The sequence below is a fragment of the Camelus dromedarius genome, chromosome 5 (genome assembly GCF_036321535.1).
Source record: "Camelus dromedarius isolate mCamDro1 chromosome 5, mCamDro1.pat, whole genome shotgun sequence".
In the NCBI taxonomy this organism is placed as follows: Eukaryota; Metazoa; Chordata; class Mammalia; order Artiodactyla; family Camelidae; genus Camelus; species Camelus dromedarius.
In genome coordinates, this window is record NC_087440.1 from 21,320,800 (window position 1) to 21,337,585 (window position 16,786).

Below are 16,786 nucleotides of genomic sequence, written 5' to 3' on the forward strand. Positions count from 1 at the left end.
TTTTGAAGGAAGAAATTAAATGTGGTAAAGATTGGCATAAAAAGATGTTAAGGGGGAAAAATAGTTAAAGGAAGAAACAGAGATAATAAGTAGCTGTATTAATTTGGCTTTTACCTTCAACAGGACCCTTCTCAACTGTGCCAGCTATGTGAAATGTCTTTCATTTCTTGAGCACACCGTGCTCTCTCGCTGCCATTTTAGGGCCTGGCGCATGTGCTGGCCTCTGGGCCCCTCCTGTCTGTCCCCTGCCGGGACAGGCTAACTCCAGCTCATCCTTTGTGTCTCAGTTTACATTCCTCCTGGAAGCCTTCCTGGACCCACTATTCAGACTAGACTGAATACCCCCACCATGTACTTCTGTCACCACTCACCCTGTTCTGTGTGATTTTTTTGTTTTTAAACTAAACTCTAGACTTGATTCGGATTTCGCCAGTTTTCCCATTAATGTGCATTTTTCTGTTTCAAGTTCAAATCCAGAAATCACATTGTATTTAGCTGTCACAAATCCTTAATCTGTGTCTATGACAATGTCTTAATCTTAACTTGTTTTTCATGACCTTGACAGTTTTCAGGAGTGTTGGTCAGGTATTTTGTAGAAAGCTTGTTGTATTTTAATTGTTACTTATCAGTCCTATGATTAGAATGTAAGGGTAGTCTGTGAGGGCAGATGCCATGTGACCGCTTTGCACACTTTGGTACATGCATGTCCTCGGATATTATCTAAATCCTAATATATACTGAATAAATATTTATTGAGTGAGTGAGCTTCTACCTGTTTTGCTCTCTTATTAGGAAATGAAAGATGATTCTGACAGTGAAAAGCAGCAACAGATACATCACATCAAGAACTTGTATGCCTTCAACCTCTTTTGCCAGAAGCGTTTTGATGAGTCCATGCAGGTCTTTGCTAAGCTTGGCACAGGTAACAAGTGTGTATGGTGTTGGGATAAGAAACTAAGTCAAGGGAAGGGAAACTGGAAAGGACAGGGAGAAATGATACCAGACTTCTGAGAACGGGGAATGTTTATACTCATCTAAATTGATCCTCACACCTAGCAGGATCCCGTGGGTGGCCATGTGGCTACAGAGTTACAGTCCTCGTCTTATCATTCTGGTTTCACCCGTGAATTCAGATTTCCTGTTTTCCAGGACGGTTTGCCCCTGTCATTAGAGGAAGGTGACAGAAAGGCATTCAAGTCAACACATGTACATTTGATCTAGTCATTATTGAATCCTTTTCTGGACAGAAGTCAGTGACCTGAGCTTAGTAGGATTCAACAGTAGGCCATTTTGAGTAGGGCAGTGCTGCAAAGCCTTTCCAAAAGTGTCCTAAAAACTCAGTGTCCTAAAAACTCTCTGGACATTAGAGCATTGTGGTGAGGAGCTGGTACTCGGAAGTCAGACTGCTTAACCTCAGGCAGAGTTACTGAACCTCTCTGTGCTTCAGTTCTCTCCTCTGCAAAACAGGGGGAATAATACTACTCATCTCATAGTGTTGCTGTGCAGTTTAAAGTGCTTAGAACAATGTGTGGTACTTAATGAATGCCAGGTGTTTGCTGGTATTATTAGTATTAAATTTTTCATTTGGGTATATTCCACTTTTACTTAATTTAGATCAGTCTATATATACTTGGTTTGACTCTTTCTTTTTTGTTTTGCCTTTTTCCCACCTTCCCTTGACATTGGCCAATCAAGATCTGTGGTAACTCCCTGTATCAGTTAAGGTTCTTTGTTGTGAGCAAGGGAGATCAATTCTGGGTAATTTAAGCAGTATCTGGTTAAATTAAGCATGGTTTATTTGAATATTAGGGGAATGGCAGGTGGAGGAACCTACAAAATTAATGGGGGACAGCATTTAATTAATGGGGATTAGCATTTCCCTGATGATGAGTGATGTTGAGTGTCTTTTCATGTGTTTGTTGGCCATCTGTATGTCTTCTTTGGAAAAATGTTTCTTCAGGTCCTGTGCCCATTTTTTAATTGGGTTCTTTGGGGGTTTTTTGATGTTGAGTTGCAAAAGTATGAAACTTAGAAGCCAATTACAGGAAGAGAACTAGAAAAAACACGAATACATGGAGACTAAGCAACATGGTACTAAACAACCAATGGGTCAATTAAGAAATCAAAGACAGAATTAAAATATCTTGCAGAAAAGCAAAAATGGAAACACAACTTTCTAAAATATAGGGGACACAACAAAAGCAGTTCTAAGAGGGAAGTTCATAGCAATGCAGACTTAACTCAGAAAATAAGAAAAATCTCAAATAAATCATCTAACTTTACATCTGAAAGAACCAGGAAAAGAAAACAAAGCCCAAAGTTACTAGAAGGAAGGAAGTAGTATAAACTAGAGCATAAATAAATGAAATAGTGGCCAAGGGCGGGGAGAACCAGAAAAGATCAACGGAAGTAAGAGCTGGTTCTTTGGAAGGATAAACAAAATTGATAAACTGTTTGCCAGACTCATCAAGATAAAAAGAGGAAGGGCCCAAATAAATAAAATCAGAAATGAAAGAGGCGAAGTTACAGCCAATACCACAGAAATACAATCAATCATGAGACTACTATGGACAATTATATACCAGTAAATTGGGAAACCCAGAAGAAATGAATAAATTCCTAGAAACATACAATTGTCTAAGACTGAATAAGGAAGAAATATAAAATCTGAACAGACTGATTACTAGTAATGAAATTGAATCAGTAATCCAAAAACGCCAGGTCAGAAAAGATGCTAGATATAATTTCAAACTTGAATTTGTTTTGTGGCCTAGCATGCAATCTGCCCTGAAGGATGTTACTTATACATTTGAAAAGAATGTCTCTTCTGCAGATTTTGGATGGAATATTCTTTATATCAAGTGCATTTGGGCTAATGTCTTATTTAAGGTCAATGTTTCCTTATTGATTCTGTCTGGATGATCTATCCACTGATGTCAATGGGATATTAAAGTCCCCTACTATTATTGTATTACTGTTAATTTCTTCCTTTATATCTGTTCATATTTGCTTTATATATTTAGGTGCTTCTATGTTGGGTACATAAATATTATTAATGTTATATTCTCTTCTTGGATTGACCCTTATTATCATGACCTCTTCTTTGTCTTTGTTATAGACTTTGTTTTAAAGTATACTTTGTCTGATTTAAGTATTGCTACTCCAGCTTTCTTTTTGTTTCCCTTTGCGTGGAATATCTTTTCCACCCTTTCACTTTTAGTCTCTGTGTGTCTTTAGATCTGAAGTGAGTCTCTTGTAGGTGGCGTATATATGGGTCTTGTTTTTTTTTTATTCACTCAACCACCCTGTGTCTTTTGATTGGAACATTTAGTCCATTTATATCTAAAGTGATTATTGATAGGTATGTACTTACTGCCATTTTGTAAATGATTTTCTGGTTGTTTTTGTAGTTCTTCTCTGTTTCTTCTTTTAGCTAAACCCTTCCCTTGTGGTTTATTTTCTTTAGTGTTATCTTTGGGTTCCTTTCTCTTTATTTTTTTGTGTATCTATTGTAGGTTTTTGGTTTGTGGTTACCATGAGGTTTATATATATCAGTCAATATATACAGCAATTTATTTTAAGCTGATACTCACTTTAAGTTCGAATGCATTCTAAAAGCAGTATTTTTAACCCCTCCCTGCAAATTTTGTTTTTGACGTTATAATATTACATCTTTTCACTTTGTGTATCAATTAACTACTTATTGTATTTGTAGTTGATTTTATGACTTTTGTCTTTTAACCTTCATACTAGCCTTTTAAGTAACTGATCCACTGCCTTTACTATGTATTTGCTTTTACTAGTGATATTTTTTTCCTTTCATATATGTTCTTATTTCTAACTGTGACCCTTACTTTTCCATTTATTGAAGATTCTGACATTTTTTGTAAGGTCCGCTTGGTAGTGATAAATTCTTAGTTTTTGCTTGTCTAGGAAATTCTTTATCTCTCCTCTAATTCTGAATGAGAACCTTGCTGGGTATTCTTGGTTGTAAGTTTTTTTAATTTCAGCACTTTAAATATATCATTCCACCCTTCTGGCCCAGAAAGTTTGTGCTGGAAAATCAACTGATAGCCTCATAGGGGTTCCGTTGTATGTGACCAGTTGTTATTCTCTTGCTGTCTTTAAAATTCTCTTTATTTTTAACTTTTGCCACTTTACTTATATGTCTTAGTGTGGATCTCTTTGAGCTAATATTGTTTCAAATTCTCTGTGCTTCCTGGACCTGGATATCTGTTTCCTTCCCCAGGTTAGGAAAGTTTTCAGCTATTATTTCTTCAAATAAGTTTTCTGCCCCTTCCTTCTCTTTCTGGGACCCCTATAATGTGAATGTTTGTATGCTTGATGTTCCAGAGGGTCCTTTAAACTGTCCTCATATTTTTTAGTTCTTTTTCCTTTTTGCCGTTCTGCCCGGGTGATTTTCACTGTTCTATCTTCCAGATCATTAATGTGTTCTTTTGTATCATGTAATCTGTTACTGATTCCCCCTGGTGTATTTTTCATTTCAGTCATTATATTCTTCAGCTCTGATGCTTGCTTTCTTATACTTTCTCTTTGTTAAAGTTCTCACTGTGTTCCTCCATTCTTCTCCTCAGTTCGTTGAGCATCATTATGGCTATTATTTTAAACTCTTTATCATGTAAATTGCTTATCTCCATTCCATCAAGGTTTTTTCCTAAGACTTTATCTTGTTTCTTTGTTTGGAACATATTCCTCTGTCTTCTCAGTTTTTGACTTTCTGTGTTTGTTTCCATAAATTAGACATAACAGTTACTTTTCTCGGTCTTGAAGGTATGGCTTTGTTTAGGAGCCACGTGCTGGATGGCTTTGTTAGGCTGGCTACCGCTGGAGTAGGCAGTGACTGGGGTTTTCACTGGGTGCATTGACCCTGCCCCGCTCCCCGTCTTTTGGATTGTTTTTGAGGATACACTCCTAGAAGTGAGATTAGTTGGTCCAAGTGCTTTTTTCCTTATTGAAGTAGCAGTATTTTTGCCTTAGCAATGTAAGAGTGATTTAGTTTCACAGTATTGCAAGTACTAGGTAGTGTCATATAAAAATAAGGTTTTAAGTAATTAAATGGATATAAAACTGTTACCTCTTTGACATTTCTAATGTATACTGCTTTGATTCTTAATGTAGCAGAACATTTTCCCACTTAATGTATATTCTTCTTTTGTCAGTTGTTCATGTCTTTTGCCCTTTAATCAAATGAAATCTTTTTTTTTTTTTTTTACCAATTTATGGGAATTTGTTTCTTGTTAATCGACCTGTTATCCTCTTGCCATATGTGCTGCAGGTATATTCCCCAGCCTGTTACATGATCTTTTTGTTTTACTAATATTCCTTTTTGACATTTTAAAAATATTGTATCTGTTGATCTTTTCAACTTCAATGTCTTACAAGTTTCCCCTTGGGAAATCTTTTTCTCCCCTACTTTTAGCAAGTTAGTGAATTTTCAATTCTAATTCTATGTATGTGTTGGAATATAGAGTCGTGCCACTTTTGTAATGTTTCAGCGAAATATACATATAAATATAAAAATAGCGCTCAAATTATATGTGTATAATTCATTGGGTTTTTATGAACCTGGAGTTATTCCTGTAAAAAAATCAGTCTGAAACTTATTTTGCTGTAGTACTAGTCTTGTTTCAGTTTATCCTTAAATTGCTGTGTTCCTTTCTGGGGAATCCATGCAGATCCTACCCATGTGATGGGCCTGTACCCTGACCTGCTGCCCACGGACTACAGGAAGCAGCTGCAGTATCCTAACCCGCTGCCTGTGCTCTCTGGGGCTGAACTGGAGAAGGCTCACTTGGCTCTGATTGACTACCTGACGCAGGTAGGTCTGATACAGAAGTGTGTGGAAGAGTTTCCCTGGGAGTTCCAGTACCTGCTTCTCTATAGTAGCGCATTGAGGGCAGTCTGTAATGCCACAGGTATTCCATAAATGAACACTATAGAAGTTGGAGGCAGGGGGCCTCATTTGTTTCTGCTTCATCTTTCTGCTTAACGATAGCACTAAATTCTTTTTTGCCAGATCCTGATACTAGGAAACACACTCAGTTCCTGGTAAATTCATACTAAGCTATTGGAGGAACTAAAAAGAAAAAAGTTTAGTTGATAGAAAAGAATAAGTTTTTTGAACCAAACTTTTTTGGAACATACATACTTAGGGGAGAAAATATCTACTCTATGCAGAAAACTTGGAAAACACAGAAAAGTATAAAGCAAAAGTAAAAATCACCTATAACTCTACCACCCAGAGAAAAGTAACTAACATTTTAGTGTCATTTTTCCAGACTTTTATATATAATTGTGAATAGTTTTTGTTTATTTATTAATTGGTTAATTATCACAAATGGATATCAAACTATATATTATTTTATAGTTTACTTTTAAAACATTTAACCATGTATTAGGAAAGTCCTTCCCTGTCATTAAATATCCTCTGTAACAGGTTTTTTTAGGGGGAGTATTTAGACTTAAATTGTTTCCAATTTACTGTTATGGGCTGATAAATGAAATTTTCGAGTCAGCACTAAAACTAATATCTCCATTGAAGCCTCTGAACCCTACATTTCTTTGCAGAAGGTTATTATTTATTTCCTGTGTACCTACTCAGAGTCAGAGAACTTACTATTTTTTCCCGTAAGTGGTCTGCAGATTGTTATAAGGGGTCCGCGGATTGGCATGAGAAGTATTGCCAGGAAAACTGTAAACCAGCTTCCCACAGCCTGCTCCCGGGCCAGTGAGTGTCTCGCAGGCCCAGTCAGGCATGTGTACCCTGGGCACTTCCTTGACATCAGGCTCCAGAGGTGCCCAGCTGTGGCTGGCAGCCTGCAGAGAGCACACAAACTTGCCTCTGTCTGTACACAGCACAGCCCATGTGCTGAGTGAAGAAGGTTTCCAGGGCAGAAAGTCTCCCAAGCGCGAGACATCGCAGAAGACCCTCTATTTGCAGTTATCTTAGCTTTAGGACTCTAAGCACACGTTCTTCCCTGGTCTCCTCTGACACTTGCAGTGTGTGAAGGTAACTGCCACTGGCATTGTGCCACAGAGATGGTAACACATGTGAAACCAGACACAAAATAGTACAGATTGGATGATTCCATTTACATGAAGTTCTAGGAGAGGTACATCCCTAGTGATAGAAATCAGATCAATGGCGGGGGAGTGGGTGAGATTCTTAGGAAAGTGCACAAGGGGACCCTCTGGGATAACAGAAATGTTCTGTTCCTTGATTGGAGGGGTGGTTACATGCATGTGTATATCTGTCAAAATGAATATACTTTTAAAGTGTACATTTTATTGCATGTAACTTATACCCCAATAAAGTTGGTTTAAAAAAAGAATAAAAGAACTTAGACTTTGGAATCAGGACTTAATTTGAAATCTGCCATTTGGCCACGTATGAGGTGTCTAGCATCTATGCCTTGGATTCTGCACATGTAAGATGGGGATAATAATAATTGCGTTTGTTTTAGGTTTAAAATAGGATAATATATAAAGTGCTTGGCATAGTGTCTGGTCTGTAGTAAATTCTCAATAAATAATTGTTATTGTGTCTGGCAGTTTGTCAGTCATCTACTTTGATCCTTGATAAAAATTGAATGCTAATGTGAGATCAGGGTAGCTAGGTGAGCTGATTTGGAGGTATTTGGAATTGCCTGGTAGCTCAGGTGATAAAGGAAGATTTAGTCCTGGCCTTGACCCTACATTTTTGGCCTTTGCAGAAACGAAGCCAACTGGTAAAGAAGCTGAATGACTCCGATCACCAGTCCAGCACCTCCCCACTCATGGAAGGCACTCCTACCATCAAATCCAAGAAGAAGCTGCTACAGATCATTGACACCACCCTGCTCAAGTGTTACCTCCATGTGAGTTCTCCACACACTCGGGTACCCACGGTCCCCCAGCCCCCTGAAACTGGGAAGGTACCACGCTGGGGTCTGTGATGGTAGGAGTGAAGTCTTTGATGACGGAAACCACCTCCTCTTGACCTGACATCTGTGAGCTTCTTGGAATTGAGGGGCTAAGGCAAGATACTGACACAGGATCTTACAGTGGGCTGGTCTTCTCTGTTAGGATCGGGGTTAGTGCTACAAGGTGAACAGGACAGTATTTCCTCAAAGAAAATGTTCACTTCCTCTGCCCTCCCCTCAAAAAAACCCTTAAAACATGTTGTGTGAAAGAGCATAAACTGTGCTGGGAAAGGGTGGGGCCCCCCAGGAAGCAGGTCCTGCTGAAGTCCTGCCTTCTCTGCAGACGAACGTGGCCCTGGTGGCCCCCTTGCTGCGCCTGGAGAACAATCACTGCCACATCGAAGAGAGTGAACATGTGCTGAAGAAGGCTCACAAGTACAGTGAACTGATAATCCTGTACGAGAAGAAGGGGCTCCACGAGAAAGGTGAGGGGGTATCTTTGATCGGAAGGGTCTCTTGTATGTTGACAAGGGAAGCCTACTGAGGTGCGATGACTCTGCCATGGAGATGCGCCTTCTGGAAGGGGCTCATGATCTTGTTTGGGGGCTCCGTGGCCAGCTCTGCAGGTGCTGGTGGACCAGTCCAAGAAAGCAAACTCCCCTCTGAAAGGCCACGAGAGGACGGTGCAGTACCTGCAGCATCTGGGTAAGTCCGGCTTGTGGAGAGGGGCGGGGAAGGGATTGTGTTCAGGTGGGCCTGATCTCTCTCCTCTTCTGATTCTGGCTGGTCAGTCCCTTCCCTACCTTTGTTTACCCAACATGGTGCCTCCAGCTGGGGTGAAAGTCCCCCAGTGGTGGAACCGTGACAGCACCGTGGAGTGTAGCCAGCGTGGTCGGCCCAAGCAGCCCTGAGCAACTGGTACTCCAACAGAGCTGTCTTCACTGGAAGATAAATCCTGGGGCAGCCTGGGCACCTGCCCTCCCAGTCCTGTGGGCAGGGTGGGTGGGCTTCATCTGCTGACAAGTCTTATTTTTCCCTCTAGGCACAGAAAACCTGCATTTGATTTTTTCCTACTCGGTGTGGGTGCTGAGAGACTTCCCAGAGGATGGCCTGAAGGTAGGTCACGGGAGTCCCTTGGATTTATCTGGCCCACGTTTGGTCCTGATTCTACATAGGACAGTGGTGAATGGAGGGGTAGAAGGAGTCATGCAGTTTCCCTGGTGTTTCCAAGAGTAGAATGGGAAACATGAGACAACAGTGGGGTGGAAAGAGCCTTGCACAGACGTCAGGGGACCTGAAAGCTAGTCTGCCCCACACTAACTGGCTACAGATGCCCTCTTGTGTGCTTTCCTGCTTCAGTGTCTGTCCAATTGACCCTATACGGGTGTGCACGTGCGTTTGGAAGAATTGCTCTCAGATGCTGGAACTCAGATTCTGTTCCAACAGATATTTACTGAAGACCTCCCAGAGGTGGAGTCTCTGCCACGAGACCGAGTGCTTGGCTTCTTAGTGGAGAATTTTAAGGGCCTGGCTATTCCATATCTGGTAAGCTGTTTTTTGGTCTGAACTAAAAAGCTTCAAACCCAAACCCTGGATCCAGGATGGCATGAGTCACTGATTAGCAAGTTCAGATTGGGGTTTGTGTCCCTTGGGGACTGGAAGGAATGTAAGGAAGAGGGTTCTTTTAATCTTCTCTGAAGAAAGAGATCCCAGTAGACCAAGCTGGAAATGTCACTTTTTGATGCTACCTTCTAAATCTAGGTAACGTACAGAGGGATAAAAGAGAATGATGTTCAAGAAGAACATTTCAAAGCCATATTTGTACGGCCAGACTCAGCTGTGACCAGAGGACAACCAGATCAGTCTTAAGTACCAGAATGCAAATGTTTAACCTTAATTACAGGGGCTGATTTGGAGGATTGAGAGACAAAATTAATAAAGGAGCTTAGATTGGAAATCTAAGACAGTAATTCTTGATATTGCTGGGTTGTACTGTGAAATTTCCCAGTGGTTTTAGAACTATCCCTCGGTGATTTGTACGGCTTAATTAGGGGACATTCTGGATGGGAACTGTCAGCCCTTAAAAATGTGAGGGAACTTGGGAGACTGGGCTGGGTCACGGCATGGAGGGTACCAGGCAGACCCGTATGTCTCCCCTCAGGAACACATCATCCACGTTTGGGAGGAGACAGGCTCTCGGTTCCACAACTGCCTGATCCAGCTGTACTGTGAAAAGGTGCAAGGTCTGATGAAGGAGTATCTCCTGTCCTTCCCTGCAGGTACCAGTCCTCAGAAAGCCGGGTGGCCCTGGGCCTTAGAGGTGAGCTGGGACCCGAGCTTCTCCATAGGCCCAGGTGGGCAGGAGGTGCCTCAGAGGAGCCAGGGCAGCTAACTGCCCAGCACGTGAGACTCAGGAGCTCGTGTCTGGATCGGGGCATCTCTGAACTTCTCTGGGTGGCACCCTGGGAGGAGGAGGAAGCTGATCTGTCTGCAGAATGACAGCTGTGCTGATAAGAAACAGGTTTATTTATCAAAGCGGTTCTCTAAGCAGCTTGGCTTTTTTTTTTTCCACCTCAAGCTGATGTTTTGGGGCCACTTAAAGACCAGAAAATAAGTGAAGTCCACAAAAAACCATCACAGAGACCCTTTCTGACCACTGTGGTGGCATCATTGAACCCCACCCCCTCATCTTTTTTGACGACCCCCCCATTGCTTCCCGACAGCATCTGTTCACATTGAGCTTGGTTTCCCTTAAAGGCAAAACTCCAGTCCCCGCTGGAGAGGAGGAGGGGGAGCTGGGAGAATACCGACAGAAGCTCTTGATGTTCCTGGAAATTTCCAGCTACTATGATCCGGGCCGGCTCATCTGTGATTTTCCTTTTGATGGTGAGTGTCTGGCTTAGGTCCAGAAGCCACTTCAGCAGAAGGAAATGCAGAAACTGATCTTTCCCTCTTACCAGCTCCCCAGCCCTCCAAGATGGTGGGCCTGGGACAAGCACGTGTTTCAGGGTGGACTCCTGTTCTGGCCCCTCTGAAGACTCTCTTTTGTAACCTGACTAAGAGGTGTCTCTTTTGGGTGTGAACCACATGTTAAGCGATGGCCAGGTTGAAACCTGTTTATTGCGTCAGTACATATTCTTGGCCAAGTTCATTGTTCAGCAGTTTTTGTAATGTGCCATAATTTGTGTGAAAAAGACGTGTCTGTCTGATGTATAAACTCCGTGAGCGCAGAGACCAGGTGTGCGCTTACCTTAGCTTAAGTGCCTGGTATATTGCAGCTGCTTATTGTGCACTTGGCTGATCGTCGGGTGTTCTTACCCCATTTGTAAGTGATCACAAAAAAGAGGGGATAAAGCACTTCCTAAAATAGCTCCCTCCACCCCTCCCTTCTAAAAATGTTAGTAATTTTCTTCCTAAAAAAATCCCAAGTAATAAAAATATTTTTTCCCATTTTGTATCTCCCCAATATCCATTCCTCTAATCACTTGGCCCCTGTCCTTGGACTTGCCCAGTGGTGGTGACGGTTACTTAAACTCCTTTTTCCCCACAGGCCTCTTAGAAGAGCGTGCTCTCCTCCTGGGACGCATGGGGAAACACGAACAAGCTCTCTTCATCTATGTCCACATCCTGAAGGATACCAGGATGGCTGAAGAGTACGTTGACCCTGTTGTCCCACCTCCCAAGGGTCTAAGAGAGGCCTCCCAGAGAGATGCGAGACATGGGAGGCCAAGAAAGCCACCCCTGCACTCTGCAGCAAGAGCGAGCATCACCTTGTGTGCTGGGCCTCGGTGTTGCTGTCGTGGGGCTGCTCTCACAGGCAGCATTGATGCCCTCTCTCTAGACACGGCCTTGTCTGACCCCCTTCTCCCTTGCAGGTATTGCCACAAGCATTATGACCAAAACAAAGATGGCAACAAAGATGTAAGTAGTGAGCCGGCCCCAGGGAATGTGTTGCATTGCACTATCCCTCTTAGCATAGCGACCCCCCTCTGCTGTAGCCACTGGTAGGAATTGCTAAGACAAGACAGGGCCTCGGTCAATGCGCTGATTGATTTTGTATGTGCATGTTGAAGGAGAGACAGGTGACCATGGTCCTGGTTTGCTTGGGATTATTGTGATTATTCGTAGTAGCACCCCTGACTCTTTACTTGTGAAAGAATCCTGACTTGTATAATAAATTACATGGTCAGCCTATTGACTAGGAGCATCTGATGGTTCTGATAAGGTGCACGTACATGCTCTGTTGAGATTGCACATGGATTTGCCAATGTCTGGAGACGTTTTTGGTGGCCATGACTTGGGGGTGGAAGTGCTACTGGAATCTAGGAGGCAAAGGCCAGAGTTGCTGTGAAACCACGCACAGGACAGCCCCAGCAAAGAATTACCTGGCCCAAAATGTTGAGTGCTAGGGTTGAGAAACCCTGTGGTGTGAGTACCAGTAGGAAATGTGGCTTCTCATCTTGGGTTAATCCCCACCTGCCAAAACCTTACAGGGTCTCAGCCTTCAAGGCCAAAGGAAAAGAAGGATCTCTTTGAGTCATTTTGCAGTGTTGGCATTTTGTCAACAGTATAATGCTAACCATATGGCATTTGCTTTTTTCTCTCTCTCTTAGAGAAAACACAATCCTTAATTTTTTGACATCTTCAGTTGATTAACTTTACCAAAAAAAAGTTTCTTTTAATAGAGGTACTGAGGATTGAATCCAGGACCTCATGCATGCTAAGCATGTGCTCTACCACTGAGTTATACCTATGCCCTTACAAAATTTTTTAAAAGGTGAAAAATGAGTTTTAAATGCTCTATGATAGCTGTTCCTGTAGACCAACCCTCTTGCCTTTAGGTGTTTTCATGCTGGGGGTTCTGGGAGGGTTGCTGCCAGCCTGACGTGCGTGGCTTGTACCTGTATGAGACAGGTGTATCTGTCCCTGCTCCGGATGTACCTGTCACCCCCCAGCGTGCACTGCCTGGGGCCAATCAAGCTGGAACTGCTGGAGCCACAAGCCAACCTCCAGGCCGCCCTGCAGGTCCTCGAGCTGCACCACAGCAAACTGGACACCACCAAGGTCAGCTCTGCTCAGGGAGGTGGGATGGAGGGGAGCAGTGAATGGGAAGAGGGACCGGAGCAGCGACTGGAGTTCAGACCTCTGTGACTTCAGGCATTTCCTCCCTTTCTTTCCTGTCCTGCCTCACCCTGTTGCCTTCTCTCTTCCGTCCCTAGGCCATCAACCTCCTACCAGCAAACACTCAGATTAATGATATACGCATCTTTCTAGAAAAGGTCTTGGAAGAGAATGCGCAAAAGAAACGGTTCAATCAAGTGCTCAAGAACCTTCTCCATGCAGAGTTCCTGAGGGTATGAGCCTTCCAGACGTGAGGGCGGGCTTGCACTTTTCAGTACGAGGTCACCGCGATCCCTGTAGATGAAGGTGGAGCCTTGTGCTCCTTAAAGCTGTAGTGCAAGCTAGCCCACGACCAACTAACTGGGCACTTAGATGCAACTGTTTCATTGAGGGGAATGTCTGTGGGCTGGGAGATGAGACAGTGCCAGCTCCTCTTTCTGTTCTCGCCCGATCTCTGCTCTCCCAGGTCCAGGAAGAGCGGATTTTACACCAGCAGGTGAAGTGCATCATCACGGAGGAGAAGGTGTGCATGGTCTGTAAGAAGAAGATTGGCAACAGGTGAGCCTCCTCCACAGTGCGCAGCATCCTCTCTGCTGTGGGTCACACAGGATGGATTTCTGCCCTTTACCTGAAGAGGAAGGCAGGCTGCTGACTGTCCTGGCCACTTTTAGTTCTTGGGCCTCCAAACGGCGTCCAGGTCATCTGTTGGGGGTGGGCTTTGAGAATTTAAAGGCCTGAAATGTATGGCATGAGGCTCTAGGCTCTTGACTTCTTGCCCATAAAGCCCTTCCCCTCTGGCAGCTAAACATTGTGACGTAGGCAGTGGGTGTGTGAAAGGTGTGTGGGCAGGAGGTCCTTATCTTATAAGAATATACCTCTGAAGGAAGAAGTTCTTTTAACTTGCTGCCTCGTGACTTGAGTAAAATCCTGGGCCAGCATCGTTGTTTTAAGGCATATACTCTGTTCAGTCCCCTTTCTTTCAAAGAGGAGTGATTTGTCCTTTTTCTCCTAATGGCTGGAAGAATCCTTTTCTTTAGAAAGACTGGCTGTCCTTTGTCAGAATCAGCCCAAAACTTGTCACGAGCAGTGGGCTTTCAGTAAGCCCTGCAGAGCCAGGCCAGGGTGCTGCCCCATCTGCCCATGTATTGCACACTGATGACAACAGGAAATATCCCCATCCATTCAAATGGCATGGATCTCTCCCTCTGTTCAGTTATTTGAGATGATGGCTCCATAAATCCAGAGACCCAAGGGCCAGGCTATTTGTGGTTAGAATGGGCTGCTTCTGGGTTGGCTTCCGGGAGAGGGCCTTTTCCGATAAGAAGCGGTCTTAGACGCAGTCCTCCCTCCTGAGTCCTTTTCCTTCCTTGCAGTGCATTTGCAAGATACCCCAACGGAGTGGTCGTGCACTACTTCTGCTCCAAAGAGGTCAACCCAGCTGATACCTGAGCCCAGCAAGCCCAGGACTGAGCAGCGGACAGCTCGGCTCTCCCAGAGCAGAGAGGGCCCCAGCCTTGGGAATCGGGGCTGCTGCCACCACCAGGCGTCTCCCTGATTGGACACTACTGGCTCCCTTGTGCCCTGGAACATCTCGGAATTAATCAGATTCATGTTCTGGTGATGCCAGATTTTTAATAGAAAAAGAGATTAGTTACACCTTGTATTCCATTCTGTTGCAGGCAGTTCCGAAGAATTTAGTACCTGCTTGGACAGGAGGAGGTGGGGAATGGCACCGTCCTGCCTCTGCATTCCAATCACCTCAACAAGGAAACTGTCTCCAGTGTTTGTAACCCTGGGGTTGTTTATTCAGAGTTCTCTGTTGAGACATGTGCAGGGCTTCACAGGCGCCCTCGGCTTGGGCGCTGGGGTCCTGGGAGGAGAGCAGTACTAGAGCCCCTCTGGCTGCAAAGGCCAAACGGCCCGTCCTCCAGGTAACGCTGGTGGTTGCCATGGTCGCTGGACCCAGTGTCCCCCCACCAGTCTCCTCACGCGGCTCTTTATTTTTCAGTCTCCTTTTCTATTTATTTTCTTTGCTTATCTCTCCCCTCACTACCACTCAGGCTTTCTCTCCCATTTTCCTGACACCAGAAATAACTAATACTTCAAAAAAGGTAAAATGAGAAGCAGGAGGAAGTCCCAGTTTCTAGGACTAATTGAAAATTGATTTTCAAGGATGTAAATAGGTCCTCTTTGGACTGTATGCTCTCTGCCTAGAAGCTTAGGAGAGCATCATTGTTGGTCTCTCAGGGCCAAGTGTGATGGTAGCTCTAAGGGTAGCCCTGGGTATATATCCTCTTGGCAGATGCCCGCAGAGGCTCCTGCTCCTGGTTCATCCACCAGCCACCCAGGGCAGGTTGGTTAATGCTTTATGAGCAGAATGGTTTGTGCTTTGGGCATCTTTCTCTCCCCAGCCAGTGTCACCCACCTACCTGACAGCCTGGCCTGGCCATTGTTCTCCAGCTTTGTTTTGTAGGAGTTGGAGGATTATGCTGGGATATTGTAGGTAGGGGATCTCTGCTGCTCACAAGGAATGATCAGACTGGGAACTGACAATGACGTGATGTCAGGCGTGCTTGTGAAGTGCTTGGGGACAGCCCAGAGTGCAGGTTGAGGACACACAGGGAGAGCGCTCTGCATCCTGTACTCCCTAGGGTTTTGCAGATTTCACTGTCTTGTTGCCCCAACGTCTTTTAACGGTTATGAGGGTGAGTGACAGTGCCCAATACTGACACTCTTCTAGTGGCCTATTGTTGACATGCTGAGATCCTTTTTAAACCACAGCACCGTACTGTTTGGGGCCTATGTTGTAGCCCGACTTGCTGATGGTATAGACAAGGCTGCTCCCAGGCATGCTGTCCATGGAGGGTCAACTGGCCACGCGCCCCGCCCCCCGGAAGCAGTGCTGCCCTGGGCCCTGTTTGCACCAGCTTGGACCAAGCTTCCTCCTGGAGCAGCAGCAGAATCATCAGGCCAGCCCCATGCTGTGCAGCAGAAACTGGCCCAACCCACGCACCCTGCCTTCCTGGCCTGCTGTATTTGTATCTTCTGTTCCCACCACCTGTGTGGCGCCCGTGTGGCGCCCGTGTTTGAAGCAATAGAGTAAAGACGTGTGTTTCCTTCCCTTCTGGAATACATAAACGACCCCGTGTTCCCGAGCTCTGGTCTCCTTCCCCAGACTCCGCCCTCTGCGAAGGCTTGGAGAAGACTGAAAGTAAACACTCTAGAGTGAGAACTGATGAAGAGCTCTCATAATAAACACCACGAAGTAAGAAACTGAGCCTGTTTGGGTCTCTTTTCCCCCTTTCCTGTGGAATTTGGTGAAAATAACAATAAGAGGATAATTTAAGAATTGAGAAGAATAAGCCAATTAATAACTAAGGAAAAAAAATATACATGGCACTTCTGTTACATGCACTGTTATGTCTGGATCTGTGCTGTTCAGTACAGCTGTGGCTGGTGGCTGATGTGTTGACAGTACAAATGTGGAATATTTCCAGCACCTCAAAGTGTAATGGGCACATTGGGACTCAAGCTAATCCAAGTTATTTCCCCTTCACTTCACATACTAGGGCCTAGTTCCTCTTCCTGCAGCTCACAGTGACTAGGAGGAGCATGAAAGGTGGGGAGTTGGTGGGACTGAGGGACTTAGGGGTGCTTGAGAAGCAGAGAGGTGTTGGCCCACTTTGGCCAGCTCCAAAAAGGCGATCTGATCCTTCTGCGGCCATCCTGAGTTTTCTCTGGGA

The 16,786-nt window shown here is 44.3% G+C and overlaps 1 protein-coding gene across 1 annotated transcript in view; it reads left to right on the forward strand.

Annotated features, from left to right (window-relative positions):
• The window catches only part of VPS39 (VPS39 subunit of HOPS complex), a 39,476-nt gene extending 23,160 nt beyond the window's left edge, over nt 1-16,316 (forward strand). Inside the window, exons 11-25 of the mRNA XM_031453246.2 lie at nt 793-922; nt 5,697-5,839; nt 7,734-7,877; nt 8,266-8,407; nt 8,541-8,627; nt 8,965-9,038; nt 9,369-9,467; nt 10,084-10,201; nt 10,680-10,808; nt 11,473-11,575; nt 11,798-11,843; nt 12,837-12,986; nt 13,142-13,276; nt 13,510-13,601; nt 14,417-16,316. Of these exons, the coding sequence (XP_031309106.1) occupies nt 793-922; nt 5,697-5,839; nt 7,734-7,877; nt 8,266-8,407; nt 8,541-8,627; nt 8,965-9,038; nt 9,369-9,467; nt 10,084-10,201; nt 10,680-10,808; nt 11,473-11,575; nt 11,798-11,843; nt 12,837-12,986; nt 13,142-13,276; nt 13,510-13,601; nt 14,417-14,492 (1,668 nt within the window). The 3' untranslated portion in view covers nt 14,493-16,316. The remainder of the gene's footprint in view (nt 1-792; nt 923-5,696; nt 5,840-7,733; nt 7,878-8,265; nt 8,408-8,540; nt 8,628-8,964; nt 9,039-9,368; nt 9,468-10,083; nt 10,202-10,679; nt 10,809-11,472; nt 11,576-11,797; nt 11,844-12,836; nt 12,987-13,141; nt 13,277-13,509; nt 13,602-14,416) is intronic.
• The last annotated feature ends 470 nt before the right edge of the window (nt 16,317-16,786 follow it).